At 45.1% G+C, this 27,798-nt stretch overlaps 5 protein-coding genes across 5 annotated transcripts; 3 read left to right on the forward strand and 2 right to left on the reverse strand.

The window, feature by feature from the left end:
* Positions 1-61: 61 nt before the first annotated feature.
* On the forward strand, positions 62-1,881 carry GL218_02351 (Phytoene desaturase; the record flags this gene model as incomplete). Its single annotated transcript, XM_033578863.1, has 2 exons — positions 62-98; positions 149-1,881. The coding sequence occupies 2 exons, from the start codon at positions 62-64 to the stop codon at positions 1,879-1,881; spliced, it is 1,770 nt and encodes a 589-aa protein (XP_033439004.1).
* A 1,931-nt stretch (positions 1,882-3,812) lies between these two features.
* On the reverse strand, positions 3,813-6,152 carry GL218_02352 (Annexin A7; the record flags this gene model as incomplete). The annotated part of the gene is made up of 2 exons (XM_033578864.1): positions 3,813-4,394; positions 4,455-6,152. 2 exons carry the CDS (start codon positions 6,150-6,152, stop codon positions 3,813-3,815), a joined length of 2,280 nt encoding a protein of 759 aa, XP_033438070.1.
* A 2,262-nt stretch (positions 6,153-8,414) lies between these two features.
* On the reverse strand, positions 8,415-9,196 carry GL218_02353 (uncharacterized protein; the record flags this gene model as incomplete). The annotated part of the gene is made up of 2 exons (XM_033578865.1): positions 8,415-8,556; positions 8,613-9,196. 2 exons carry the CDS (start codon positions 9,194-9,196, stop codon positions 8,415-8,417), a joined length of 726 nt encoding a protein of 241 aa, XP_033438071.1.
* Positions 9,197-12,072: 2,876 nt separating this feature from the next.
* GL218_02354 (Phosphatidylinositol N-acetylglucosaminyltransferase GPI2 subunit) lies at positions 12,073-13,618 on the forward strand (the record flags this gene model as incomplete). The annotated part of the gene is made up of 2 exons (XM_033578866.1): positions 12,073-12,397; positions 12,459-13,618. 2 exons carry the CDS (start codon positions 12,073-12,075, stop codon positions 13,616-13,618), a joined length of 1,485 nt encoding a protein of 494 aa, XP_033439007.1.
* Positions 13,619-26,276: 12,658 nt separating this feature from the next.
* Positions 26,277-27,316, forward strand: GL218_02355 (Transcriptional regulator prz1; the record flags this gene model as incomplete). The annotated part of the gene is made up of 2 exons (XM_033578867.1): positions 26,277-27,104; positions 27,176-27,316. The coding sequence occupies 2 exons, from the start codon at positions 26,277-26,279 to the stop codon at positions 27,314-27,316; spliced, it is 969 nt and encodes a 322-aa protein (XP_033439008.1).
* Positions 27,317-27,798: the final 482 nt, after the last annotated feature.

Consider the following 27,798-nt stretch of genomic DNA (forward strand, 5'->3'; position numbering starts at 1 on the left):
TCCGCATTAATTGGGTACTTGAGATACTTATGCTGGTTGAACACTGCGTCGGACAAGAGATATGTCTAAGATAAGTAGGAAGAAAGCGATTGTTGTCGGTTAGTACACTGCATACATCATACAACTACCTTCACTAACGTAGTCCCAGGAGCCGGTGCCGGTGGCATCGCGACAGCAGCCCGGTTAGCGAAAGCCGGGTTTTCTGTAACTGTACTAGAGAAGAACTCGTTCACCGGCGGGAGGTGCAGCCTGATATTCCATGAGGGACATCGCTTCGACCAGGGACCGTCCCTCTTACTGCTTCCTAAGCTCTTCCAAGAGGCGTTCCGTGACCTAGACACGTCACTCGAGGCCGAGGATGTAGAGCTACTTCGTTGCCCAACCAACTACAAAGTATGGTTCGCGGATGGCGAGAGCTTCGAATTGTCAACGGACCTCGCGCGCATGAAGACCCAGATCGAGCGCTGGGAGGGTAAAGATGGATTCTATAGGTACCTGGACTGGCTGCGCGAGGCTCACCAGCACTACGAGCTTAGTGTTAGTGAGGTGTTGCATAGGAACTTCACAAGTTTCTGGAATTTGATAGTCCCGCACTTTGTGCTCACGGGATTGAAGCTGCACCCTCTGCATAGAGTCTGGGGCCGCGCGCGTAAGTACTTCTGGTCCGAGAGGCTAAGGCGCGTCTTCACGTTCGCGACTATGTATATGGGAATGTCACCCTTTGATGCCCCAGCCACGTACTCGCTGCTCCAGTATACAGAACTTGCTGAGGGTATCTGGTACCCGCGCGGAGGCTTCCATGCCGTACTAGCGGCTCTTGTGAGGGTTGGCGAGAGGTTGGGAGTTGAGTATCGACTTAACACGCCTGTCCAGCAAGTCCTTGTGAGTCCTGACGGGAAAACGGCGCGAGGGGTACAATTGGAAACGGGCGAGGTTCTGGAGGCGGATATAGTTGTCGTAAATGCGGATCTTGTCTACGCTTACTCGAATTTATTCCCACAGACACCAAGCATGCAGAGCTACGGCAAGTCTTTGAGAAAGAAGGACGGCTCGTGCAGCTCGATATCGTTCTATTGGAGCCTAGACCGGGTCGTCCCGGAACTTCAAACACATAATATCTTCCTCGCGGACGAGTACCGGGAATCTTTCGACGCCATCTTTGACCGGCAGTCGTTACCAAAAGAACCAAGCTTTTATGTCAATGTACCTAGTCGGATCGACGCCAGCGCAGCTCCCAAGGATCGGGACTCGGTAGTTGTGCTCGTCCCCGTCGGTCATCTACCAGAGTCGAAAGGCTTCGCGGAACCAAAGAGCGCGGGCTTGCCACGAGATCAGGACTGGGAAGCACTAGTAGACAGAGCGCGGCGGGCCGTCCTATCGACGGTATCCGCACGTACGGGATGCGAGTCTCTTGATAAGTTCATCACGCACGAGATCGTCAATGACCCAGCCGCGTGGGAAGACATGTTCAACCTAGACAAGGGATCGATCCTAGGTCTAGGCCACGGATTCTTCAACGTGCTAGCGTTCCGACCTGGTACACGTGCCAAGGGCCTGGCAAATGCGTACTTCGTAGGTGCCAGCACGCACCCCGGCACTGGAGTCCCGATCGCGTTGGCCGGCGCTAAGATCACGGCTGAGCAGATTCTAGATGACTTCCGGGTGAGGGTACCGTGGCGTGGAAATGCGGCCATGGATATGGATAAGGATCGGGGTGTTCTACAGAACGAGAAGACGAATCCACTGGATAGGATACAGCCAGGAAGTATACAGTTCTCGGTAGTACAGATGGTCTTGTATTTCTATGTTATGGCGTCGATGGTGTGGATATTGTGGTATTGGTATCCTATAAAGGGGGTCTTAACACCATCGGGTGTATAAGCGCTTGTATTAAAAGGGGGTTAATACTATGTTAGGTAACTTATTGTTGCCAACTAATTTTTATAAAACTTTGCTCATTGGAAAAGCTTTGGCTACCTACTTTATATTATATCTGTCTTTACGTTATGTTCAGACTTAGCCTTGCATTACAAGCTGCTTTAAAGCCTTCAATATCTTGTCTACCACGGCGTCTAACAAATGTAGGTACTTAATGTTGAAGCCCATGCCTAATGCCATATCTCACCAGTTACCTTGCGAGTGTAAGCCATCGCTGACATTTCCACTGTGCGTTTCTTCATCGTTGTCAGCACGACAGGTGCCGTCGGTTAGCTGTTCCTCTTGTTCTTCCAGCAGGATAGATCGCCAGGCACGAGTGTGATCTACAATGTGGTTGATATAGTCGCCAAAGCTAACCGCAGGACTGGGGACCGAGACGAGTGATTGCAGACCAGTGTCGAGGCAGTGGTAAATATGTCTCATATGCTGAATTTCGTCCTTGATTCCGAAAATTCGACAGAGCGAAGCAAGATCCATCGCCCAGTTGTAGACGCATACATCCTCAAGGCAGTCTTTCTTTGTGTAATGAGAGTTGCGGATCCGATCCTGCACCTCTCCCCTTGTGGTAGATGCTATATCTTGAGTACTATCCTCTTTTGTAAGAGAAGCAGAAATAGCGTCGCTATAGTAAATTAATTAGTGACGAGAAATATCAATTACCAATTACCAATCACTATGAACTTGGATACTCTTGATACTTACGAAACTTCCATGTGAACATATATGTCGGCGCTTAGTTGGTATATACGAGCATCGAAGTAATCGAACCGAGCATTCGTCTGATCCAGACGAGTGCTAAAGTGCTGCATATCGTCTTGTAACTTCTGGAAAACGCGCTGGATATCTCCATATTGCGCTGAGACCGAGTTGAGAAGACGCATCATTTTTGATCGATATTGAATCTAGGATGAGTATTACGGTAGGATTGACAAGACACTGTGAAATGGGGGGGGGTATATTCTAAAGAAACTATTCCGGGATATATCATAGAAATCACCTACCTAGGTAGCTAGTCAGGGCTTATAACCTAGTAGTTCTAAACTACCTTATAAAGAAGTTGCAAGTGGGATCCTCATCTGAGCGTTAGGAAAGGGGCGAGCTGCAACAAGGTGGCTGCGTTCCTAGATACGGTATGTATAGCAGTAGCATTATTTCTTAAGTACCTAGGTAGTCACTAGTGTATAAGGAAAGAGGAGAGTGGCTACGCTGACTTTAATTATTACTATTTACAAGGTAACTACTATGGTTTATGGTATTTTCATGCCAACTACTAAAGCTGATACAAAAGCGTGGATGGCGGTTATAGGGGATTACTCGATACCTTAGGTACCTAGGTACATATATGCCTAGGTACCTACCTTAGTACTACAACAATGCTCTTCATTACACCAATTCTTCATCATAGCACAGCCATCACACCGGGCGTCATCTAGTCGACTACTACACGCAACCGTCGAATAGGATTTTCCCGGCAATCCGTCTACTTTTGGAGTCGTACCTAATTGGTGACTTACCCCTTGCTTTTTTTACGCTCTACTTTCCATTGGCTCTACTGTACATTAAACCCTCCCGGCACCGGACAGATCGTACGAGCCCTAGAAAAAGAGCAAAATTACTTAGGGCATACAACAATATCTTGTCATATCAGGTTTATATCGGGCTCTTCTATATAAAGTACCTACTTCTTATGGTTTATCAATATATACCTCTTATATATATGACATTGTTACAATATTAAGTAGAACCCCATCATGTCTTTCCACGCAATCTTCGTTAGTCTTCGTCTTCATCCAATCATTCTATATCACAGCAGCTCGACTGTACATGACTTGACCTCATTAATCAACTGATATTTGGCTCGTCCAAAACTCTCTTTACTCCCGTGCCCGGCTTCTGCTCCTCTCTCGACTGCGACTTCCGTCTCTGTGCTTGTGGTCCTTAACAACAAGCAATCCTTCGCTTCTCTCTTTCTCTCTCCTCCTCTCTCTATCCTTCTCCCTTTCCCTCTCCCTCTCCCTCTCCTTCTCCTTTCGTCTATGTCTCTCCTCTCGCTCCCTTTCCTTCTCGCTTTCGCGGTCCATCTCACGTTCTTTCTCCCTAATCCTCTCTTCTTTCTCTCGATCCGATCGCTTGATCTCCCTCACAGCCTCAACTTTCTCGAAGCTCTTTACATCGTCGGGCATGCGAGTGACAACTAACTGCTGGCAGAATGACCCCCAGCCACCGCTAGTTCCCTCCTTTACGGCATCAGCTAGCTCTTCGCCGTAGCGTTCGCGATAGGCCTTCTTAATAGCTGCCATATGGTGGCGGTCCCAATGGAAGCGAACGAGACGAGAGATGAGGAGTTCCCGACGTAGTTGATCCTTCCTAGAAGCGGTGAGGGCGTGATGGAGAAGGAGTGCGTCGCGGACGGGCTTGTTAATAATTCCATTGAGGACATGAGCTAGGAGCTCGCCCTATATTGATTTGTTTAGCAGCCTATTCTCTGACCAGGGTATCAAAACTCAAGTACTTACCACGAGATTTCCGCTCTTCTTCAGCGCGTCCCTAGCGAAATTACCACCAACAACCTTCTCATAGAGCCTGAGGACTTCTCTCAAGTGATTATCGCTTCTTGAGATAACTATTTGGATCATGGCAGATTCTCCACCTCTGTCGCTACGAACGGCTTTATATAGAGCTTCAACGTCGTCCTGCACCATTTCGTGATTGATAGGAAGCCGCCGTCCGTATTCATCCACATCATCCATCCGCTTCTCTTCTAGTGCTGTGAGTACCGCACGCTTGAATTTGTCCTCCTTCAGCTCGGTTTTCATGCATAGCGTCAGTGAATCTCTGTATTTCTTATCTGAGAACGCCTCCTTAATCTTTGCGATTTCGTAGTTAGAGCGCCCCATCAGACTCTCAATTAACAACTCGCGCCGCGTCTTATCACCATGGTACCAAAAGTTGGCCCAGTACGCCTCCGACTCCCATTTTCCGAGCGCGACAGTGTAGCATGCCTTCATTAGGATGGGCTCCTCATCCTTTAGGCGAACGCGGATATGCTTAGCAACGTTAACACCCTTACGTTCGGGACCGGTCTTAACGAGTCGCTTGTACTCGACACGCAGCTCCATAATCTGCTCATGCGTCATTCCAGGTAAAATTTCAATCAGTGGCTCTGTATCAGGAGGTAGGTGATCACCCCTGAGAGCTTTAGCTAGGCGTGCCGCATCGTCAACAGGGTCATGGAAACGGGCACGACGACGCTTCTTCTCGTTGCCTTCATCAGAAAGACCCGGCGAAAGAGGTTCAATTAGGTCCGAGTTTCTTCTGGGGTCATCCGAAGCAAGGAGCAGCGGTGATGGCATCGGGGACATGGACTGATAAGTGCCATAGTAAGACTCTAATAGTGGTGATGGCGGTGCGCTTGACAGAGAGAGTGAGGCAGCATGGTGCCCCGTATTAACAGTCAAGGTAGACATCCGCCCAGTAGGTGGCTTGGATGAGTGATCTCTGCGATTACCCAAGCCGGGTTCGGCAGCAACAATTCTCGCACTCGAAGACCTAATGTCCAGTCCATAAGAATCACGCTGTCGTTGTTTATCCGGCCTGTCTGAACCCGGTGGCGTATACACCGCGTCCCCGCGGGGATATCTGAACTTATCTCCTGACCTGTCCTCTTCCCACCGACCGGGCCCAGAATAGCCGGCACCGCCAGAAGGTGATGGAGAATGGCCGCCAGAGTATTTCGTAGTTGTCGGGGGAGACACGACACTACCATAGGCTAAGTCATCTTCTAATTTTTCTTTCTTGAGTTCCTTTCTCCGCTCTTTTTCGCTCTCTGACTCGCGCAACCTGTTTGTGTATTTCGCCGGAAGTAAGGTATCGGCGCCTCGTCGCAGTGCATCCTGAGCGGCTTCTACTATATCCTTGTCGCCTTTGGACACGCGCTCTTCGCTTCGCCTTGAATAGCGTCGGTCATCTTCCGATGTGATAGAGTCGCGGCTAGCGCGGTAATAACTGGACTCGTCTGTAGGTGAAGCTGGGCGGTATGAACGGCGAGGTGTTGTGTCATCGTAGCTATATCCAGCAGGTGGAGAGGGCATGCGCACTGCGTCAAGAAGAGACGGGGAACTTTCACGGCCGCGACGGCGGTCATAACCTTCATCAGCACGTGCTGGAGAAGGCGTACGACCGCGTCGTGCGCTGTCGCCGACGTTTAAAGACATGTCGGGCAGACGCAGATGGCGGATAGACGCGCGTGCAACTTAAACAGGCGGAATCCCCCGAAGCGCTCCCGTTGTTAGGTAGGTAGTTATAAGATTGCGGGGTATCTGTCACCGAATAGTGGCCTAAAGTTGAGGTCGGTCTTGGCCCAAGCTGAATTTATTATGTTTTAGTGAAACTTAAGATTTAATTTGTCTAATTTTAGGTTGGGTTTGATAGAAGTATATTGTGATCTCGTATTGTGAAAGACGAAAAAATAAAAAGACAAGGGAAAGAAGGAGAGAAGGTTTTAGGAACGTAAAAGTAAAAGCTGAGACAAAGCTATTGTTTAATATCCCTACCTAACCTAGTTGGAAAAGGAATGTGCGAGGTGCATGAGTGCCTTGCTTGTCTGGCCTTGTCCGTCTCCGTCTCCGTCTACGTCTGCGTAGAGAAGGCGTGGTGGTGTACCTGCCTCGAAAAAGAAGTTTGTTAGTACTCCGCCCGTACATATGCAGCTTAGCATTAGTTACATGATACCTTGTAGTACGAAGAAAACGTTCATCCCGTGAGATGCTTCCAAGTTCAAAAACACGGGCATAGGTGCAGCCCTAAACCAGCCTAGACCCAACAACCTTCCACCCTTCCACCCTCCAACGGCTAGTTGCTGTCGCTAAGCTGCGAAGTCCAGGAAGACCCATCCTATATTACCATATTGGGGGCCAAGCTGCTGCGTACCTACCTGGTAGTAAAAAAAAATTAAGATCCAATAAGCAGTGGCGAAGTTGTCAACAACCCGCAATAAAATGGTCTCGTGTGTTATTCTTGACCGGAATCATTCTACGTATGGCTATATATTATGCGCTTTATCCTCGATCGTCGCATCACTACAGCTTCGCGTATATGTACGTGCTTAGGTATGTCTACCTATGTATGTATGCATGTATGTATGTAGGCTAATGTGGGCATATGTAGGTACCTAAGCTATATCACAGCATTACATATACAACAAAGCAATGCTAATGTACATATGAGTAGGATCAAGGGTGTTGAAATGGCGGTCTCAGCCCTTCAGTTGACTTATCCAATAAACATCACGGGCTTTCGAACTGTATCCTATCGCGTGGCGACCTGAATTATATACATAGTAGAGCTGACCTCAGCTTTTGTAATGTTGCAAAGTGTTCGCGGCGATCGCGTGTCAACTTTGCAGCCTGAAGTTGTGAACGAGTAGCACAGAAGCACAGGAGAAATATTCACCTTGAGCCACTTATCGTTAGAAAGGTAGTAATTGTACGGTATATGTCGTGGATCATTGCATGCTTCAGCTGCATTAATGTATTCGAGGAGACGTCAACTCCCCAATCAAAAATCTTCCTATGCAACACTACTGGTTTGGTGCCTGCGCCTCTTACTGGTGGCGTTTCCAGATCATGATATTCGGCATTCTTATAGTATCGCCGGGAATGCCAATTGGATAGCCTCACGCTTGCGTGCAGGTATCCGCACGAACCGCTCCGACGATGAAGATGGCGAAGTATCCATCCGTCATGTAGAACAAGTTCCATAGGTATGCATGCGTACAAATCGGTATTTAAAATCAAGATGAGTCGCATGAGTCGCATGGAGTCGCATGTCGATGGGCTATGATGGTCAATTTCTTACCTATTCTGTACCTTTACACATGCTATTCAACGGGTCCATAGGATAATTCTGACTACGTGTATTACCATCTGGTCTAAACCCAGGCCTTTCAAGTCACCGGGACCAATTTGGAGATTCACTAATAACGTGCAGACTTAGTAAGAACAGCATCGTATGTGGAGGCACAATGAGACATGGTGTTACCGGTGGTCAATGGTTCTAGACTCCCGCCATTCCATGGTGTGACGAAGCTCATTGCGTGGATTTCTCTTCTCAATTGATGAATCTACTTCATCTATACCAAATTCTGGCTATTCTCCTAGGTATTTGTACAGTGTCCATTGTCCTTTGAGACGGCTTGAATGACCATCTAGGTGTTGTCTACCGCATGACCGAGATTTTCGAACACTCCTCGGTACCCGAACTTTGCCAACTCATATTATTCACGCCCGACGCGAATCGATCTGATAGTGCATTGTCGCAGTGACATCGTAATCAGCTCCCTTGATGAAACAAGTCTCAATACCCTAGAGCATGCCAGCTCAGATTCCTGAACGCCAAGACCCGGTTATGGTATCATAAAATAAAATAAAAGCAAACCCCCTGACCCCCGTATCTTTTGACTTTCATCATCGGCAATGTTATGACTTGACTCCGTCGTCGGAGTAGACTGACGTATACGCACCTGGCATGTGAATCTGTCTTGAGGATTGGTCAGGGGATGCCATTTCTTTATCGTCAAGACGGATCTCCCGCTTCTTGAATGTCCGGAGAGTGCAAACCCTATACCAAAGTTAGTTACAGAAGTAAATAAATTTCTAGGTGTGAGTGTGCTATACCTGTGTCGAAGCGCTCTCGAAAAGATAGCCATGAGGATCATGACCGTGGCGGCAACGGGAAGTGCAAGTACCATTGTGTCTGCAGCCTTACGCACGCAACGGAAACGCAAGACTTTGTCTTGAGATACGTAGGGAAGATACGTCCACGATTCACGCTCTGCTTTAGTTTCAAGCTCCACAATGGTTTCCTGTGGCTCGGCTTCCATCATATTTCCGCGAGTCTCCTCTCTTATGATACTTGACTCGGGGAATGGTGATTGCTTCTTCGGGCGGGTTAATGATGTAAGAAATGCGAGAACGTGAGGAGTTTCCCAAGATTTAGCCCCGGCGAGGTTTTCTGGTAATTGGACGCGTTGGCCATCCTCTGCGACGACGACGTTGTTGTGCTTCTCAATTGATATTCGTGAGGGTGTAATGGAGGAAAAGAAGAGGGCTGTTCTCGATAGAAAATCCGTTTGTTTTGCTGTCTGCTGCATGTGGGTTGATGCGACGACATGCGAGGTCTTCTCAAGCGTAGCTACAGGTGCTGCGAGAGCCCATGTTGCGAAGGCGCAGATAAACAATGCAGGTGTAGATCCTTTCATGGTGGGTTACTGATTTTCCTTATTTTCCTTATTTTTAAGATGAATTGAGTATGTTGAAGCTTTTGATCTACACGGTAAAGTCAACAAGCGTAAATGGTGAGAAATGCGAAAGAATAAGTATTCTAGAAGAAGAAAATAACTTAAAACATGAGCGAAACAGTATTCAAGGATAACATACCTTCTTCGTCTAAGCAACTACTGCGACAACGTTGTCGATGCGGTAGCAGTGATGAAATCGTCGTAATTCTGTAGGGGTAGGGTGATACGTCGGCGGGTAGGTGGATAGCTGAAGCTACAGGTAGGTTTGGGGTTTTTCTTGGCGACCAGGTTGCTGACGGCAGAGGGCTTCAAATATGTAAGGAACGCCGAGCTAGAATGAGGAGATTTGTAGCACGTCGTTTTATCTGGTACTATGTAGTGGGGTGACTTAAAATAATGGGAGGATATACGAATTGACCATGGGCTTTTGATCCAAGCTTTATTAAACGCTTGAACGCTTGACAGGTTTTGGTGGTCACACGCCGGCAACTCGGACGTAAATTCAATGGAAAAGAAGAAATGGAGGTTTGACCTCTCTTTTTGTAAGTGATACAACATCGAATGGGTACCAGTTTGGCAGTTACCAGCTAGTGGCATGAAAGAGATCCATGCCTATTAGAGGTGTAGGAGTTGGGGTTTAGCGACTAACAATGGTAGATCAATTTATTAATATGCGGTTAAAGCTGCTCGTCCGCATTTCCACACTTCCCCCCCTTGTGTAGTGTAGGTACAGTGTTCAGTGTATTATTCCGCTGATGGAGCAGGAGACTTTGCTCATACTATGTATTCTCGACGTTCCATATCTTTAGTACAGGGTTCTACAAGCATGGGCAAGTTCGTTAGTATGTCGCACCAAATCACCTTTGGTATTAGTTTTCTATGATTGTAACTGTAAGTGTAAAACATGTAACATGTGAGCTTCTATAATAGATCTTTGCATTTGAATTCTTTTGTTTCTTGAGATCAACCATCATTGATCAACGCTAGGATGATAAATCGATAATTGGTTATGACGGCAGAGGAAGGCTGCGCCTCGCTAAACCTTTCCCAACCACACACGTAAACATACAGACACATCCCGCGTCATATTCGTAGCTACCGATATACCCATCGGGCTTACTAGCAATTCACGATAGGATTCGGAAAATCAGGAAAATCAGGAAGATCAGATCAACGCATCCAACATAAAAGTTTACCTAACATCCAGTTACGGAGGCACAGCAGTTGCATAGCCTATTTCCCAAGAGGTCCACCCGTCCACGCCTTATGTGCTTTAAGCTATTCCCCCCCTGGGCCAATGACCTTTAAGCGGCGACCGAATCCGGTAAAAGTCAAGTGGAGACCTTACATAAGGGTCGATTTAAGTATCCATGTACCTACTAGGTGGAGGCTGGATTCCATTTATAGCCACGTCTAGACTCTCGGCATTGTGAAAAAGGTATCGGCTTTTTTTTTTTTTGGCTATGGTAGCTAACTAAACGAATGAGGCTTCAATCTGATAATACTCTCTCATACAGGCTCTTACTTACGCAAGTAAGTAATACGACAGGTAGGACAGCAGAGATATTTTGTTTGATGCCACACATGCACCTAGCATGTGAATATTTGTGTATCCTTTATCTTATTATATTCCACCACATGTGATAGGCTATAGAAACCAACAAATGCCAGCGAAATACCTCAAGTAATAAATTTCTTGGATGCCTAGACATGAGCTTAAATCACGTTGAATAAACATCGGAATTCGGATTGATAGTCCTATGTAGTCTTAGTATCCTTGTCTAGCATCGAGCTCCGGACGAATCTAAAAGATGATCTCCTGAACACGACATGTTAGATCACTAAGAAAGATGAAGTTAAGCGTAATGTGCTCCGCGGAGACATCCGCTTTTTACTAGTACAGGGCATGTTTTGGTACCACACGATATATCTATCAAGTTTAAGGGCTAGATGTCTCGTATCGTGTAATTAGAGTTTATAGTAGCTCAAGTAGCTTAAGTACGATAGCCGTGTCAGTTCCCTCATCCTTTAAGACAGCCGAGAGCTAAGGACTATATTGGAAGGTGCAGCGCGAACTATAAGGGGTAGCTTAGATCTAGCTAGCTACTAAAATCTACAGGACCCAGCCCTACGCCAGATTTTCTATAATAACATTGTCAGTAGCAGGTTTTTTTTTTTTTTTTTAAATTTTTTTTTTTTACTTCTTGTCCTACTTCTAACTTCACTTAGCCATATACGTTATAGTTATATGACGATTTTCATGTGTGGGCTATTGTGACTTAAACTCTTTTACTAGTATGCATGTCAGAGACATGATATTAACTATATATCACGTGGATAAGCAACTTATAAAGAGAAACGCTAGATTAGCATCGGCTTAAAATCCTTTACTATAGATAGATATGACATGGTATAGATGGATAGGCTATAAAATTTCAGTGAATGTCTATCCTATGGTGTGAAAGTTAGGGATTGGGAGAAATTAATGTATTTGTTGGTGACAGAGACTGCTTTCTATAACGGGTCTCGGCATTGCCGGTGATTATTTAGTTGCGGTTAGGTACCTACCTTATGTAGGTAGCTACTGGTTGGCTAGTCCGTGCATAAGGTTCCACCAAGAATTTGCTTATCCGGGGTCGCAAACGCTTATCCATCCTTCCCACAAGCCTACCTACCTAAGCTACCACCTATACAACTTATGTGGTCATATTACAACATCGTCCTTCGCAGCATCGCAGCATCGCAGCATGTATACTATGGCGAGGCTGTAGAATAGCCCGCTCTGTAGCCTCATAATCAAACATCACCCCATCAATTGGCCGCGGATATAGTTAGAGATGTCTCATCCTTCCAATCTAGACTCGTCTACCACAACAGAGGTACCAAGGCACGAACGAGATGGACCTCAACCTGGATTAACACGCGCCGCCACTTTACCTATCGAATTTCATTCGCAACGAACTGATCGTTCTCACCTAGCTCCCGAGGACGCTTTCAATGCAGTACGACCCTCGCGACGACAATCAGGCTTCGAGCCCAACGGAATCAACGAGAGCCGCCCCGAGTCTCGGTCTCGGAAGATGAACTCTAAGCTTGGGAGTAGGAGTAGGAGTAGGCGGCGGAGACGCACTTGGAAGAAATTATTATGGGTCAAGCAGTCTTGTATGGAATTACCCTTTGGCTGACGACACCCCATTGCGCCGCTGTTAACAGCTATCTCCAGACCCAGATAACTACACGGACCAGGCCACGTTCCTGGAAAACCTGCAGCGGAACCCGCGTCTCCAGCCCTATGAATTCTGGCTCCTCGTCGCCGACTCAACCGTTATCTTGCAGCAAGTATGCTCCGTCATCGTATTCGTCGTCTGTTTCGTCGGAATATTTCAAGAGCGCGTATCTCCTGTCGCCGTTGTAGGTTGGGGTAGTTTTGCGACATTCGTGGGGTGGCTACTATGGGACTTCTGGGTAGGCCAGGAAGACGAGGACGAAGTACTACAACGGCGCCGCAGCAATCGCAGCCGCTCTATACGGGAGCCTAGTAGGAGAGGTGGTTCCATTGTCGCAGGGGGAACTAGCCAGTCCGCCGCGAGCTCGGTGACGAATTTAGCTGTCACAGAGCGGTGCTCCCAGGGGAACCCAATCGCTATGCGGCAATCTCATTCCACCTCTGCCATTTCCCTCCAGTCCAGCATCTCGCAAGCAAGTAATGTAGGCCGGAGATCTTCCGAGTCCATTGATATGCCAAGCCATCGTCCCTCATCTCCTCTTCGGAACGGGAGAGCAAACCTTCGCCTCAGTACCGTTAAATCCGCCATTCTTATTTATTTTACCCTTTTGGGTCTATCGCCTATTTTGAAGTCCCTTACTAGGTCTACGTCATCTGACAGTATTTGGGCCATGTCTTTCTGGCTCTTGGCGATTAACATATTCTTCTATGATTATTCGTCAGGCCCTGTGAAGTTCCCAGCCTCCCTATCGACTAACGCAGCACTAATGGCGTCTACGGTGCTAGCATCTCGCCTACCTTCTACCGGGCAGGTTTTTAGCCTCACATTATTCAGTATCGAGGTGTTTGGTTTGTTTCCCGTCTTTAGACGCTACGCTAGACATCGGAGCTGGAAGTATCACGTTACGCTCTCCATACTACTTGTGATTGGAGCTGGAGGTGGAGTTGGCTTAATAGTAGGTGAAGAAAAGGATGTTGTGTGGCCGTGGAGAAGTGGGCTCCTAGGTGTCATGGTAGCAGCTATCATCGCTGTCGTTGCCATGGGCGGGTGCAGTTGGTGGCTCATTGGGCTTCAGAAGTATAAAAATGCTATTAATGGTCCTTGGGATCAAGCAAGGCCGATCATTATTAGTCGACGGCTTTGGGATGACGAATAGGATAAAAATAAATGATTTTATGATTGAATCAATAAACGCTCACTTTCGGGAGACATTAAGCTACGTGAATGTGTAATAGGTAGACTAACAAGTAGATTTTTTTTTTTACTACCGTTGACTATCTAATTAGCTACCAATAGTTATAGTCTTCTATTGGCAATAGGAACTTGTAGGACTATTCCTCTCCTTTGCAAGGTATGGCTACTGTAAGTTTGAGCCCGTGGGTTAGGTATTGTAGCTCTGCCCCTTTATAGGGTGGTCCCGAAGGAGACCCCCGAAGGGTTAGGTTAGGTAGAATGATACTCCGTGTGGATTATTGGGATTGTACTTCGTAATAGGATAGGACAAGCCGTCCTGTCGGGATAAGACAAATGCGCTAACCCTATCAGATCAGTATATGAAGGTGGGGGAGGTAGGGGAGGTACTTGTTCGTGCTACACACCTTACCTAAGGTACCTAGGTTAGGTACTTACGCATCATCTACATATACATCTACATATAATATAAATGCACTCAACTTGAATAATATTTTCTTAACTAGTACCTTAGGTATTTATTATGTTAGATCTCCAAAGATTTATTAGAGAATAAAAAGCATTAATGAAGACATTAGCAACTTCTTCACCTCTGCCCATTCAGACATAGTAATGTAATCCTCTCTCATAGTTAATAGTTTAGTTCGTAACAGTTTGTTTCCGAAGATCTGATATCTTTACTTCCCGCTGCCGCTCGCCGCCTCCCATATACGATCCCAGTCTTTCAGCTGTTCACCCATCCGCCTCTCCGATGACATGCCCATTGCGACTTGTTCGTGGGGTTGTCTGTCTGTCACGAACCGGAGGAGAGTGGATGGTTCGGATTGGGCAGATTTGTCGCTGATTGGCTGCACGGCTTTCAGGGTGCTGGAAGAACCACCGAATGTGCTGATGCTAGTGCTGCGAATGCTCATGAGCCACTATGTACGCTGCAGGGCTTATATCTCAATACAGCACTTACCTGTTCTTGTCCATGATTACCGGTCGTTCGGGGTCCAAACCCACTATCAGTTTTATTTATGATAAAAACGTTTTTAGCTTTAGTAAAGACTTAGGAATTAATACTTAGATTAATATCTTTAATATTGAGATCTGTCGATGTGGTCTACTAGAGGAATTCCTCGCCGGAAAGGGCGGGAATGGCTCCCCTTTATATATCGACGTTCATACGAGTCAAGTTTAGAAGAGACGACAGTCTATGAACTAGTAAAAAACAAACACGCATAGCAACCCTTAACTGGGGAGTCATCAGAGTCCCAAGAATCATAGATGCCTACATGACCAGGCCTTGTGTCCCTTCCAAGCGTTCCCTCAAGGGCTCTGCCTTGCCACCTAATGCGGTATCTGCTCCCTGCTAATAGCCTGTACATAAGGAAGGGTACTGACGCATCCGTGAAGCAGTAGTCCTTGAGAGCCTCAAGTACTTGACGTGTTTGTGTTAGTTTAGCTAGGTTGGCGGAATTCAGGTCTTGGTGTAACTGGTTTGCCTGAAACACCCCTGAAAATGTGGAAGTGAAGCCTGCTGCACTTATACATCAGACGGGAAGGTAAATTGACAATCACATAGGACTTCGGTAGCATTAACATAGAATAAACCCCAGAATCGCGGGAAGCTATACTAATACGGAATGACTAGATCTAGTAACTGAAGCATCTAGTATAATTACGAGATTCAGGACAAACTCCTTGTTGGCATATTTCCGGTATTGGCAGGTAAAAATCTGACGAATTGGTAGTCACAACGCCTATTATTCTCTTGATACTTCAATTAGACGCTCGAAAGTGTGGTGTTAAGGAGCCTGGTGGCGATTATCTATCATGCATCTGGGGAGTATACATTCATAGCAGATCGCGAAGAGCCATACGATCAGTAGACGAAGGGGGCATTATTACTCGCAAAACGGTTCTCGTGGTGTAAACCGAGTATTCATCATTCATATCTCGTTAATATTGCCAATGTAAATCAGGCTTGTAACTATTAAATACAGGGTAGAAAACGTTCCATCATTAAAAATATTCCTGGCCTGATTCGTCATATAGAACTCTCTTACTCCTATGGTCTTCTGGCTCAGAACTATTAGAGTCCTTGCGCCTTTTCCTAGAATCATCTTGGGGCCTGTGATGCTTACGTATATGGACGCCTCGGTTGTCTCGTCGACTGTAGACTTTTTCGCAGTACTCACACTTATAACTAGGGGTCCCGTGAGTAGATATGTGCTTATTGAGATACGCTCTGGCATTTTCTTTTTTGCCCTTAGGCCTATACTCGCAATGGGGACATTGCTGACTTTCATTTGACGAATCTGATAAATCTGACCCTGGCGATTGCTCGGTGCCCGAAGATGGAATTGCTGAGTCTGGGGAGGAAAGAGTGTTTACAGGCATAATATCTCGGAAGTCATCCTTTTTCCAGACGACGGTGGATGCTTCAGGATTCAGAAGCGATGGCATGTCTGTCGAGGACATAGACGACGGCATGCTCTCGAGGGCTGATAAGTTCATAGTGTTTATAGCTTCTGCATTGCTAGCATTTTGACAAGCTATACCTGCCCAAAGTGGAGTATCCAGAGTAGGTTCTAAATGATTCGTCTGAATAGTTAAGGGATGGCCTCGTGGTTCGCGAAATCCTCTTTGATCGTGAGGTACCGGAGGCATGGATAGATGGCTGGATGGAATGTTATATAGCTGTGTAAAGGTGGAAGGTTGCCAGGTGTTGGATATTGCTTCTGTGTTGAGAGGCCCCTCAAGAAATCCAATGCACTGACTATCTGCTGGTGGGCATTGATGTTCGGAGTCATTGCTGGAAGATGACGTTGAAGACTCAATAGAGGCTGTTGGCGACATATCTGTAAGACGTGTCCTAGCTGGGCTACCGGAAGGTAGCTCTATGGGTGGACTGGGAGCAAGGGAGCAGTTCGATACGGCGGAGGAGTAACCATAGACCTCGCTCTGATTTAAACGATATAACGCCGCATCCTTATGGTCCAAAGGTAAAGACGCCGCTTGTAGTTCAAGTAGCGATGTATCCATAAGTTCTCCTCTTTGTGTACCATTCACCTCCTGCGGCATCTTGATTCCAGCGGAGTTGAAAATGGGACTGATCGAAGACTGACTGATGCGTATTCCAGGCCATTGAGACGGACCTTCTTTATGCGCTACTGACTGACCACATTCTTTACAGTGTCCAAAGCCAAGCCTCGAGGGTGAACGAGGACTGACAATACCCTTGACTGTATCGACCGTAGCCTTGAATGTATTTTGGAGCCTTTGTCTCATCCTTGGCCGATCCCATGAGCACTTCTTGTTGGAGGTCGTTTGGAATTTCTCGGCGTCGTTACACTTGAGTGACAATAGTTAGCATTTTATTCTCTCCAAGATCAAGAGTTTTAGTTGTATTTCACAAGTATCGACTCCTTCAATTAACTTGAACGAGAAACCTACAGGCAGGAAGTGTACGGGAAAAAAAGGGGAAGGGGAGGGGAGGGGCAACATGAACCCACAATGTAACATACTGTTGGGCATCGATAAATCCCTTGCGGGAAGTATTTACAATCTTTGAGGTGTAGTAACATATATCTAGCGTCGGTAAAACTGTGAACCTTTAGGGTGGGCGCATTTGGGTCTTGTGATTTTTATTAGTGGTATATCTTATTCGCTCTTCTGGCATCGATTTTAAGAGTGGCTAGGCAGAGCCGCTACGAAGAACTTAGGAGGTGATTTAAGGGGACAAGCAGAACATAGGCGCTTAGTAGGGCTAGGCGGGATTATCGAGCTTGTCACGAGGACTTCTTTTTTGTAATATTAGAGGATCTAGTGTTATCACTCTTCGCTGGGTGGACAACAGTGCGATTTTACTCTCTAGGTCCTGCGAAAGCGGTTAAACTGATGACACATGGTCTTACTTGGGAACATGACAGTTTACTCTAGAGGCAAGTATTAGAAGTAATAAAGGCGATAAATAAATAGGTAGGTACTCTATTCAATGGCGACTTTATGTTCTTACTATAAGGTGTGAGCAACATAAGTCGAGAATATGAGATATGCTCAAGATAATCAAGGAACTCCAGATGCCGGAGAAAGGTATCTTTAGTTAGATAAAAGAAAAAGGATACGGTAACATCAAGCGGCGCCCCATACGCCACATCGTAAGTTATAATATCCAACGACAGTTCTCTTTGACATGTAAGCCTTATATTTATTAATTATTAAATCGAGTAGTTAAACTAAGACGTGAGGTTTATGTCATGTAGTCAAATTATATCGATGGCCTTGTTTATGACATTATGGATCATCTGCTGCCTCTGTATTGAGTACCGAGGCTTAAGATTCTCCACAAACTTCGTACGGTAAGGACAGGAGTATTTCTAGATACTATTAGTTCTTGCGACTAAAGTACATTCTAAGTTTATCGCAATTCAAGCACCAACCAAGTCAATGTATGGTTGGTTACCTACCTAGAGTGTATAACATACCGATTCAAACATCAAACTAGATCTATGTGAACATATCATAATTCATCAACAATGTCTTAATACCTTCCATATATTATTCCTTGTCCTGGTTATATACTTCTTACTCGTAGTATATGGCTAACAAGGCAAAGATTTTGTACACGACAATCTCCGAAATCGATATCCATCATACAAACAGAAACCTAACGTATCTGGAAATTACAGGTTACTATGCTAGAGCCTGGTGTGAAATTAATGGTCAACATATACAACATCGATTCGATGACAATATGCTACTGTTGGCTCATCACGGCATTGATCTGATGCTGTAGAATGGATGTATGACGTAGAAAGATGACTATTACAGGCCGTATATCCAAAATAGTGAGGGGTTACTCGATATCCCTAACTTGGAATTTTTACGGTAGCTATCTAAGATGTGATGTTAAACTGTCTCGCACGCACAGATTTTATTAAACATCTAGTGGTTAGGTATAATGTAGATAAATATCATCAAAAGGTTATGATATTCCACCCCCACCAAAGAGTATCGTACTTCGGGTAAAGCTGGGACATTGGGTAGGGGTTGATAAACAACCCGTTTTGATGGATCAGAATACTAGATCAGTTCTCGCATATTTATATAGGTATAAATCAAATTATTATCCACGTTGCTGACGAAATAGGAAGCTTTCCCCCTCCCCCTCCCCCTCCCCCATCTTCACGGTTGTCTGTGGGTCGGTTTGCATCAATTTGAGGTGGAGACTTCAGATCTTCAACTTCTCGGAACCTTACCGAAGCCATAAGCAGCCAAACCGTTCTGACAGATGGACGAATCACCTACAATGAGGCTCAATTATTTGTCCAGGATAAATCTGTGGCTCATGCGGTGTGCCAGCCAAACTGACCCAGAGCCGTGGATGGATACACGGATACACGACGCTTATTCTATCTTCGGTATTAATGAAGCATATTCCCGCTTATTCAGATGGGAAACAGGGTGGTCAAGTTTCCCTCTTCCCTACAAGTGCTATGGTACCATGTACGCAATTCCCGCTTGTGTGACTATAATACCAGCTATTATTAGCCTACTGCGGGATGATAGAAAAGTAGACTTTGACCCGCATTCTTTTTCCGAACGAGGTTAAGAGCTGAAGACCGGAAGCAGCTGAAAAATTATCATAAAAGGATATTAGAGTGTCAATCTCACCAGACCTGTAATTTGGAGATACCTAGAAGGCTAGCACCAAAACCAGGAGTGATCGGTCCTATCAGCTTGATAGATATAACTATTACGAGGTTACGAGGATCTTAGCTAGGGATTTCATGGTCTCTATATCTGGGTAGGTTAGGTACATAATATCACTTCGCCGCGCAAAAGTTTCGCTATTATCTAGGTACTTAGTTATACCACTATTTCAACGTGTTTGGTCCCGTAGTTTCTCGTTGATTTATGTTCAGTATGGCGGTTTAGTATTACGAATAGAGACTTACGAATCCCTCTTCGGTTAATGACCCGAATTCGGAAAGCGGCCGGTTCGGGGAAGTAATGCGTGGCACTATTTCACGGTAACGGTAACACACAATGCTGTCGGGCTTGGCTTGGCTTAACCGCAATAACCTGTAAGCATCCTCACGTATGTATATTCCTGTCGCATGATGTGGCTCGTGATCTCCAATGTACCCTTATACCCTTAACTAGCAGGTATCAGTTGAGTTAGGTTAATTCTCATCGTCGGAGCCGAGGCCCCGTATGTAGCCAGTTCCGGAGAGTTACTCCCAACAAGCACTGCCTCTTTTTGACCATTGGACTTGTCAATGAAAAATGAAACCGGCGTTTAATTTTGAAGAAATAATATGGCAATAATTACGCTAATGCACCATAGGTAGCTACCAGACCGGTCATTGAATCGTGACGACTTGAAATAGATGAATAAGCGGTAGAATAGATCGAGGTCCAGACGTGGTCCGAATGGAGAAGACGGAGTCTAGACAACAGAGTCTAGACTCTTACATAACATATAGGTATCTGATATTTTTGATATATCTGTCACGGAGTAGCCCGTACTATTATAATATATCTATCAAAGTAATATATTTCTACTTGTACGCTAATTAAAATATGGATTGAGGGGGAAAAAGGGGCACCTTTAAATAAAACTCGCGATAATAAAAATATTAATTATTATCAGCCTTTTTATCAGAGTAAACGGATGTATATATGCATATATGCATATATGCATTTACATGACACGACCGGATATTTACTAAAAAAACCTTCAACAGAAGAAACCTTTAACATCTCAACACTTTAATTGTTATGTCTTTGCCTTAACCTAAATATTTAGAGAGAATTAAATATTTAGCTATCGCTTTATAAGTTTTAATATCATTAGTATCGTTACATACATGCAATCCAAGTCGCGACTTTAAAAGTACATCATTCCGAGATTATTTGTTTTTATTAGTCTGGTCCTCGAAAGGGGAATGAAAAGAAAAGAAAAAATAGCTGCATCAGATAGGCTCTGGACCTACTTTGCTACTAGATGATGGGTTACACACAACTCCTTGCCCCCAAAGGTCAGAAGCGGATGAATCCCGTAATACATCTATACCCTCTGCAGCTAGGTATTGATAAGTGGTACCTAAGGCTTAAGGGTACTCTGATGATGCGGATGCACATCCGGCTCCGGATGAGATTCGCACGATACCTATGCATTAACAACAGCTGAAAGAGATCTGTAGTTATAGGTTCTGTATAGGTTCGCAGGCTTACTATTTCACTGGTTTGCGCCACCGGCTCTACCCGTTTCCTACGATGTTATTCTAGACGCCTTGCCATGCTTCGTTAAAGAATGTTGACTATGGGGAAAGAAGAAATTACCTAGGTACTTTGTCTATCCCTTTAACAATGGTCTCGAAGCTTGAAACCCATTCGGGCGAGTGACTTTCGGCGTTCGCATCGGTTCCGATTCTTACCCACATTAACACATTGGCATATTTAGTTAGTGGACAGGGTCGCAATCCTTGGGGGTCCCGGGCCAATAAGAAATCATATATTTTATTTCAGCTTTTATTTAGGAGCATCATAGCGAAGTTAGGCCCTCAACGACTATGAAAACAGTGCGACACTCTCCAGTAACACGAGGGAAATTCCTCTATTTTCCCTCCATACCACGAAACACGAAAGCACCATATTGCTAAAATTGGAATAAGTAACAAGTATTACCGTGCCATCCAGATCATGCACATACAAACCTCTGAGTTCGTGTCTTGGGCAATAAAGATGAGCACATGTTATATGTGGTCTAAGATACGGTACCTAAGCCTAGTAAAGCCTTGTCGACTTGATCAGCTTGTAAGGTGAGCCCCGAAAGGGAGGAAAATCAAGGAATACTCTTCTTGTACTTCTCGTTTAAAATTCCCAAAATTAGGCAAGGCTTAGTCTAATCTCATCCATCACATCATCTGTCTGTTCTCCTGTGCCGTGTTTAGGGGGAGGGGGCAAAATCCTAGCTTAGGACGCAGAGCCAGTGGTTTACTTACCCCTCGAGACAAGGAAAAAAAAGCAAAAATTGGCAGACATCTAGAGTATCTCCTCTTGGTGTAACTGATGAAGCGCGTGTATGCCTTACTGCGGTACAACGGGTTTCCAAAGTAGGCAATATAGGAGGGATACATCCTTTAGCCCTTGGACCTTAGACGTTGGATTCTGGATTCAGCATTGCGGGGTTTTCCTCAAGCAAAGGAAACTAGCAAGATGGCTGGTTTCCACGCTCCGATGCATTGAATCTCCTTCTGTAGATATGTATGTAAATATTATATGTACAATGCTGTATGCGTACCTAATACTAAGCTTGATATCGCACATGGTACAGCAACTAAACTCTAACAATGGGGTGCAACCCAGTCTGCTGAGGTCCAGGGAATGCCCCTGTAGAGACGGCATACGCAAGCATTTATTGGGGACCAAAATGATCGAACCTAGGAAATACATCCGCTGATGATCAGTTGATAATTACAGGTTCAATGGATGTAACTATCCAAAAAGATGGATATTATCTATTGTTTTCTTTTAAACCCCCAATTTTACGAACCCCGACGGTCGATAATGCTTTCGTTTTTTAAACGATGAGTAGGTAGCTATATAGTATAGTCTATGTGTTGCCGATGAGGCTCTTTCAGCAAGCCAATCCTACCATAGATCAGGAATAATATATGCTATATATACGTCCCGCACTTTCATGGGAGAATCTAGAAAAGAGGTGGTGGCTTGCATTGACACCATTTCTGATGCCACGCAGACTGCAGTGACGCCAGCGGAGCATCTGCATTGCCAGGTAGACTTGCAGCCGTCCGATCGATACTGGGGAAGAGCCAAGCAGATTATACACGACATATTCTCGATTCCCCTTCCGTACGATCTAAATATGAATACTTATTGTTCATGGATTGATGCTTCGGTGTTAGGGAGTTTACCCCTTTTAATACCCGACAATCATCAAAAAGCCCATCCATACTACTACGTAGCGCACAATCCCCTAGGTTAATTAAGTGAATTTGCACTGAATTCGCTAAGCTAACCAACCAATTAAGGGTAGATCATGGTTCGCCGCCACGATTTGATGTATCTTGATTCTTATCTGCCCCAGAGAGATGGGACGTGCCAGATCAACTTTATTCCTGTACCTGATGCTACTACGTAGGTGGCATTCTAAATCCTAAGTAACTGTAGCCTCAAAACTCTTATTCTTTCTAACATCGAAACTAACTAACATGTAAGAGCTGAATAGATAAAATAAATTGCCTACCTAAGTTAAACATTGCTATCTATGCCAAGACGCAAAAGCAATAAAGCCGACCCCGAGCCGAGAGACTTCTTTAAGAGCTATATGATAAAGAAAAATATAGAACGATAATATATACCTACCTATGCATATGCATCATAATGAACGAGGAGAAAATCTCTGTATTTATAAAAGTTTAATTATTAAGAGTTGTAAACATACTTAATGCAACAAGACCCTTTCTAAACAAAATTACGATGTAAGTAATGATAAGCATGTAATGTTGATAATCCCGAAAATATTCCCTTTTCTTATTTTTCCCAAGCTCTACCTTAATCTGGTCCCGCAGGGGGAGAGGGGGGGGGGTTAACGAGATTCAGAGCCTTGATCAACACTTGGCCATGCCGGAGTGAACAAAGAAATGCACGCGAACTAGCCCACCACGCTACCACGCATCTTGACGGGACCCAATCGCGGACATACGCCGAGCGATCAGAGTCCTTGTCAAATGCAACCAAGCACAAGGATGAACAGGGATTGCGGACGGGCTACCACCCCTGTCGGTCATCAGAACCCCAATTCCATCCCATAATCTCATCACCGGTCAACTAAGGGAGCTGAGCTTTTTCAGGTCTCTCTTATTATTCAGCTACATTTCCCGTAAGCTTAAGTTTCTTCTTCCTATTTACTTAGTTAAGAAGGTACAAAGATAGAATAAGATACATACCTACCTATACATGCATATATAAATCAAGATTAAGTCCCTTTTGCATTTGATAGTAACACTACTCCGTGTGCATAGTTTATATACTTCTTTCCATAAGCCCAAAATTGGGAAAATTAAACATAGGCGCCCAAGTGGAGGAGGAAGAAAAAAAAAAACCTCCTTAGAAAAAAAACTCTAGATATATTTATCTACTGAATACGTGTCTACGCATTGCGGTGCTACTATAGAACAAAGGGTATGCCGCGGGATGTATTTTTAATAGAGAATCAATAAATGAATCGTAATATAGGTAGTAATGGCGGCCCAGGCATTTTAAGAGCATCCCGGGATCTTGGGTGCATGGAGCTCGTAGGGGGGGCGGATGACGGGTGCTAAGTTGAAATCGAACAGGGTTCTGGCCTCTTTCGCTACTTACAACTTATACGCACGGCCTAGCTCGCCTAGCCGTGTTTCCCCCTTGGACTTGACAAGTTGACATCTTACATTCGTAATTTATAAATTGGGTAAAGAGACACCCTAGAGGAGGCGTGCTTTCAGAAACAGAGACACTGTACAATTTTGCTTTGCATGTTTTTCTTATTATTCTCGTAGCTTGCTCCAACTATCTACTAAGGTAAGCATGTCTTCTTTCTACCTCTCCCCCCCCGGTTTAGTGTGATAAGTGTGATACTTGATTTACCTCCCTCCAAGGGGTCTACATCCTTTTGTATCAAGAGATCCTAGTTTAAAAAAAAATCCTAGAAAATTCGGCACTGATATTTTGCATGTGCATTCATCCCGTACTCCGTGCTCATTGTATTCTGAAGTAGACATATTACTTACTCCTTTGACCCACGTGCTAGGGTTCCTACTACCCAGTCCGCCCCCAGATCTAGCAAGCCACCGACCATCGTAGACCAAACCCAAAGTTCCATCGTGTGGATTATCCAACGTGCAGAACGGCCCGCCATGCCCAAACTAGTAGGCCATAGCTAATATATATAGGTATATAAAAAAATAAAAAAATAAAAAATAAAAAAAACTACTAACTATGTATAATGTGACTATGCAAGAAGATACCTAAGTAGTGGTGACGCGCTCCGGGGACCTGATCTAAGCAGCTTCTTAGTAGAGAGTAGAGCCATTCCCGAAGAGAGCTTAAGAATTTACGGAGTACATACCTATATCTACCCACACATCTATTTACCTTATGTACATACATATGTAATCTAACGCCACGCTCCTATTCAGGCCAACCTTTTTTTCTTCCCTACCTGAGCTTTTCACTTTCGAGCTGCATATATGCACCTCCGGCAGCGCTTCAGCCCATCGAGTCTGGGGGTGATTAGTTTGAACTGGCCCTTGTCCTTACCTACAAGCTTCTTAACCTACTGCAGCAAGACCCCTTCCCACCAGAAATGAATAAACAATCGAGCAATACAATCAAAAGCTCTATGTAATATCAATGGGCGTTAAACAGAGACTGAGATATTTCCATCTGGCCAGCCGCAAAAAAAAAAACAAAAGTCGATAAAAGGCCACTCCCCAACGGTCTAGCCGGCCAAGGACGCCCACGTCCCCCAGCAAGGATTCTATCAATCATCCAATAGAGTATATAATTCCATGGGCGCCTCCCGGCAGCCATCCTTATGATCGACGTCTCCACTCATAGCTTATAATAAGTGTGTACTTACACTACCTCTATCAAGGGAGTCTTCTATTACTACTGCAGTTCATCCAAGAACTCAGACTTAAACCTCTCCAATACCTCTAGAAACAGCCTCAACCAACTTGGTCTGGGGATTCCGCTCCCCAAGCCACAGCTACTAGCACAACTACCCTCTTACCCCATACTATTTCAATCGTGCTAACTCGGGTTGTGGTCCGTTGGCAAGCGACTGGTGACTGGTGACTGGCGACTGGCGACTGGCGATTTGCGACTTGCGACTTGCGACTTAACAATACGGTGCGACTACCTAGGATACGAGATCCCCAAATATTAAACCAAAAATCGTGTCTCTTAGTCTCTCTAAGCACGAGTATAGCTAACTTCAATGTTACTTACAAGCAACCTATACCGATAAGATTTACTAGTTCCTACTTAGTTTTATAATTTTTGGTCGCTGGGTAAACGAAGAAAGCTCCATCTATTCGTTCACTCTTTACGCTAGGAAGAGGGGGATAGTAAACAGGAGAGCGCTCTCTTCTATCCTCTATTCTCGCCCTTTCCTCAGAAACAGAATAATGGAAACCGCCGCAACGAGCTTCACGTCACGTAGACCAGCAGCTCATACGCTTCCTCAATTTCATCTACCACTTCCGACACCAATAGATAACCAAGTGCCAAGTATGACTCGAATTACTCCTATTTCCAATATGAATTTACTAGCAACAATGCTACCTCTATCTCTACCTCTTCTTGATATTTTCCATTTTTCTTCTTACCCCATACAAGACGTTGTCAAGCTGGCTGCGCCAATCCCCCGGCTTCAATTATCGAATATGCTCGAATACAGCCCTCTAACTTGCGTTACAGGAGTGACAGGCATTGACAGCCTGAGCCCAATCTCTCCAGGCGCCAACAACCACAGTACTCAGCATTCCCAAGCTAGCTTACCGCTCAGTAGTCAACAGAGACTCTGGGCTACAACGAGTACTCAGTCTTATACGCACAGTCCGATGAGCCACGGAGGACAGCCTCCGCTCATGCAGCAGAACTATAACCGCCAGATCTATTCTCCTAATTCTACTTATCATCGAAGTTCACAATCCCCCGGGACCGTGGATATCCTGGGAGCTTCTCCCTACGACAGCGGCTCTTCTCCTTACCAACTCTCGATTTCGGGAAGTAGTTTAGGTCATTCTAACTTACTATCACCAGCTCCGAACCAAACGTCTTTGCCAATGATGAACAGTCATTCCCAAGGGTCGCAGCCTACAGCGCCGCCGACGTCTGCAGGGCCTCCAGACGCTTACTCGCGGCCGCCAACAGCTTCCGGTTACTATTCAGGACCTTCTTCATCGACGACCCCACATAGTTCTTACCCATCCTTTACTTCCACACATACTTCTTCTTCACAATCATCTTCGATAACGGCTGGAAGCTTATCAAAAAATCCTTCGACGCTTAGCCCGCATCAACAGCATTCTCCAATGCATTCTCCAATGCAAGCGCTGCCCTATAGGCCCCTTCCCTCCTACACTCTTCCTCAGACAGTGGGAGGGCCGATCATGTCGAACATGACGAATCCTGGAGGGCAGATGACTATTATGAACGGTATCGGCACAATGGGACACGGATATCATCCAACTGGACACATAGTCAATCAACACCTTTACACCAATAACCATCCCATTACACAAGATCGCCCCTTCAAATGCGATATATGTCCACAATCGTTCAACAGGAATCACGATCTTAAAAGGCACAAGCGAATTCATCTTGCAATCAAGCCGTTTCCCTGCACCTTCTGCGAGAAGAGCTTTTCTAGGAAGGATGCGCTAAAGGTAGGCTATCATCACGTTTCGTTTAAGAGTTGAATTCGTTTGTATAAGCTGCTAACTTTTATGTCCAACAGCGTCATAGATTGGTAAAGGGATGTGGAATAGGAAAGACCCCACCGAACGATGGAAGCGGTAGCTCGCCGCGGGAAGAAACAAAACGCGATCAAGATAATCATTCAGGCTCTGAATACTGTATAAAGCAAGAGCCGTTGTAGAGGACTAGGTTCACATTGGTAAACACGACTTTCTATCAGAAAAGTTTGTCTTCCGAGCGATGTCATCGGGCAAATGCTACGCTAGAGTTGGAGAAGCACAATAATACACTTATGGGTGTGGTGTGGTGGTTATATTTTACTTACACCTGTTGTCGAAACGATATAAAAATGCAACATAACGAATGGAAGGGGTAACAAGCGGAAAAGAGCAGGGCTCGGAGTCCACGATTACGGATTTTGCGAATGGGCATAAAGAATGCTCTACGAGACACCAAAGCCACGACATGGGTTTACGGTTGTTATCACACGAGCGAGTTGTTAATGGATTTGCAATTCTCCTCTAGGAACCGACGAGATATATATATCGACCTTGCCTTGCTATTTACGAAGTCGTTGTCGTTCTAGTTGTCAGGTCAATATTCATAGCGGAGGGTGGAATTGCAATAGACTTTGAGTGCTTTCTTGGATTTTTCTTTTTTTTT

This window comes from Daldinia childiae, assembly GCF_008694065.1.
Source record: "Daldinia childiae strain JS-1345 chromosome Unknown Scaffold2, whole genome shotgun sequence".
In the NCBI taxonomy this organism is placed as follows: domain Eukaryota; kingdom Fungi; phylum Ascomycota; class Sordariomycetes; order Xylariales; family Hypoxylaceae; genus Daldinia; species Daldinia childiae.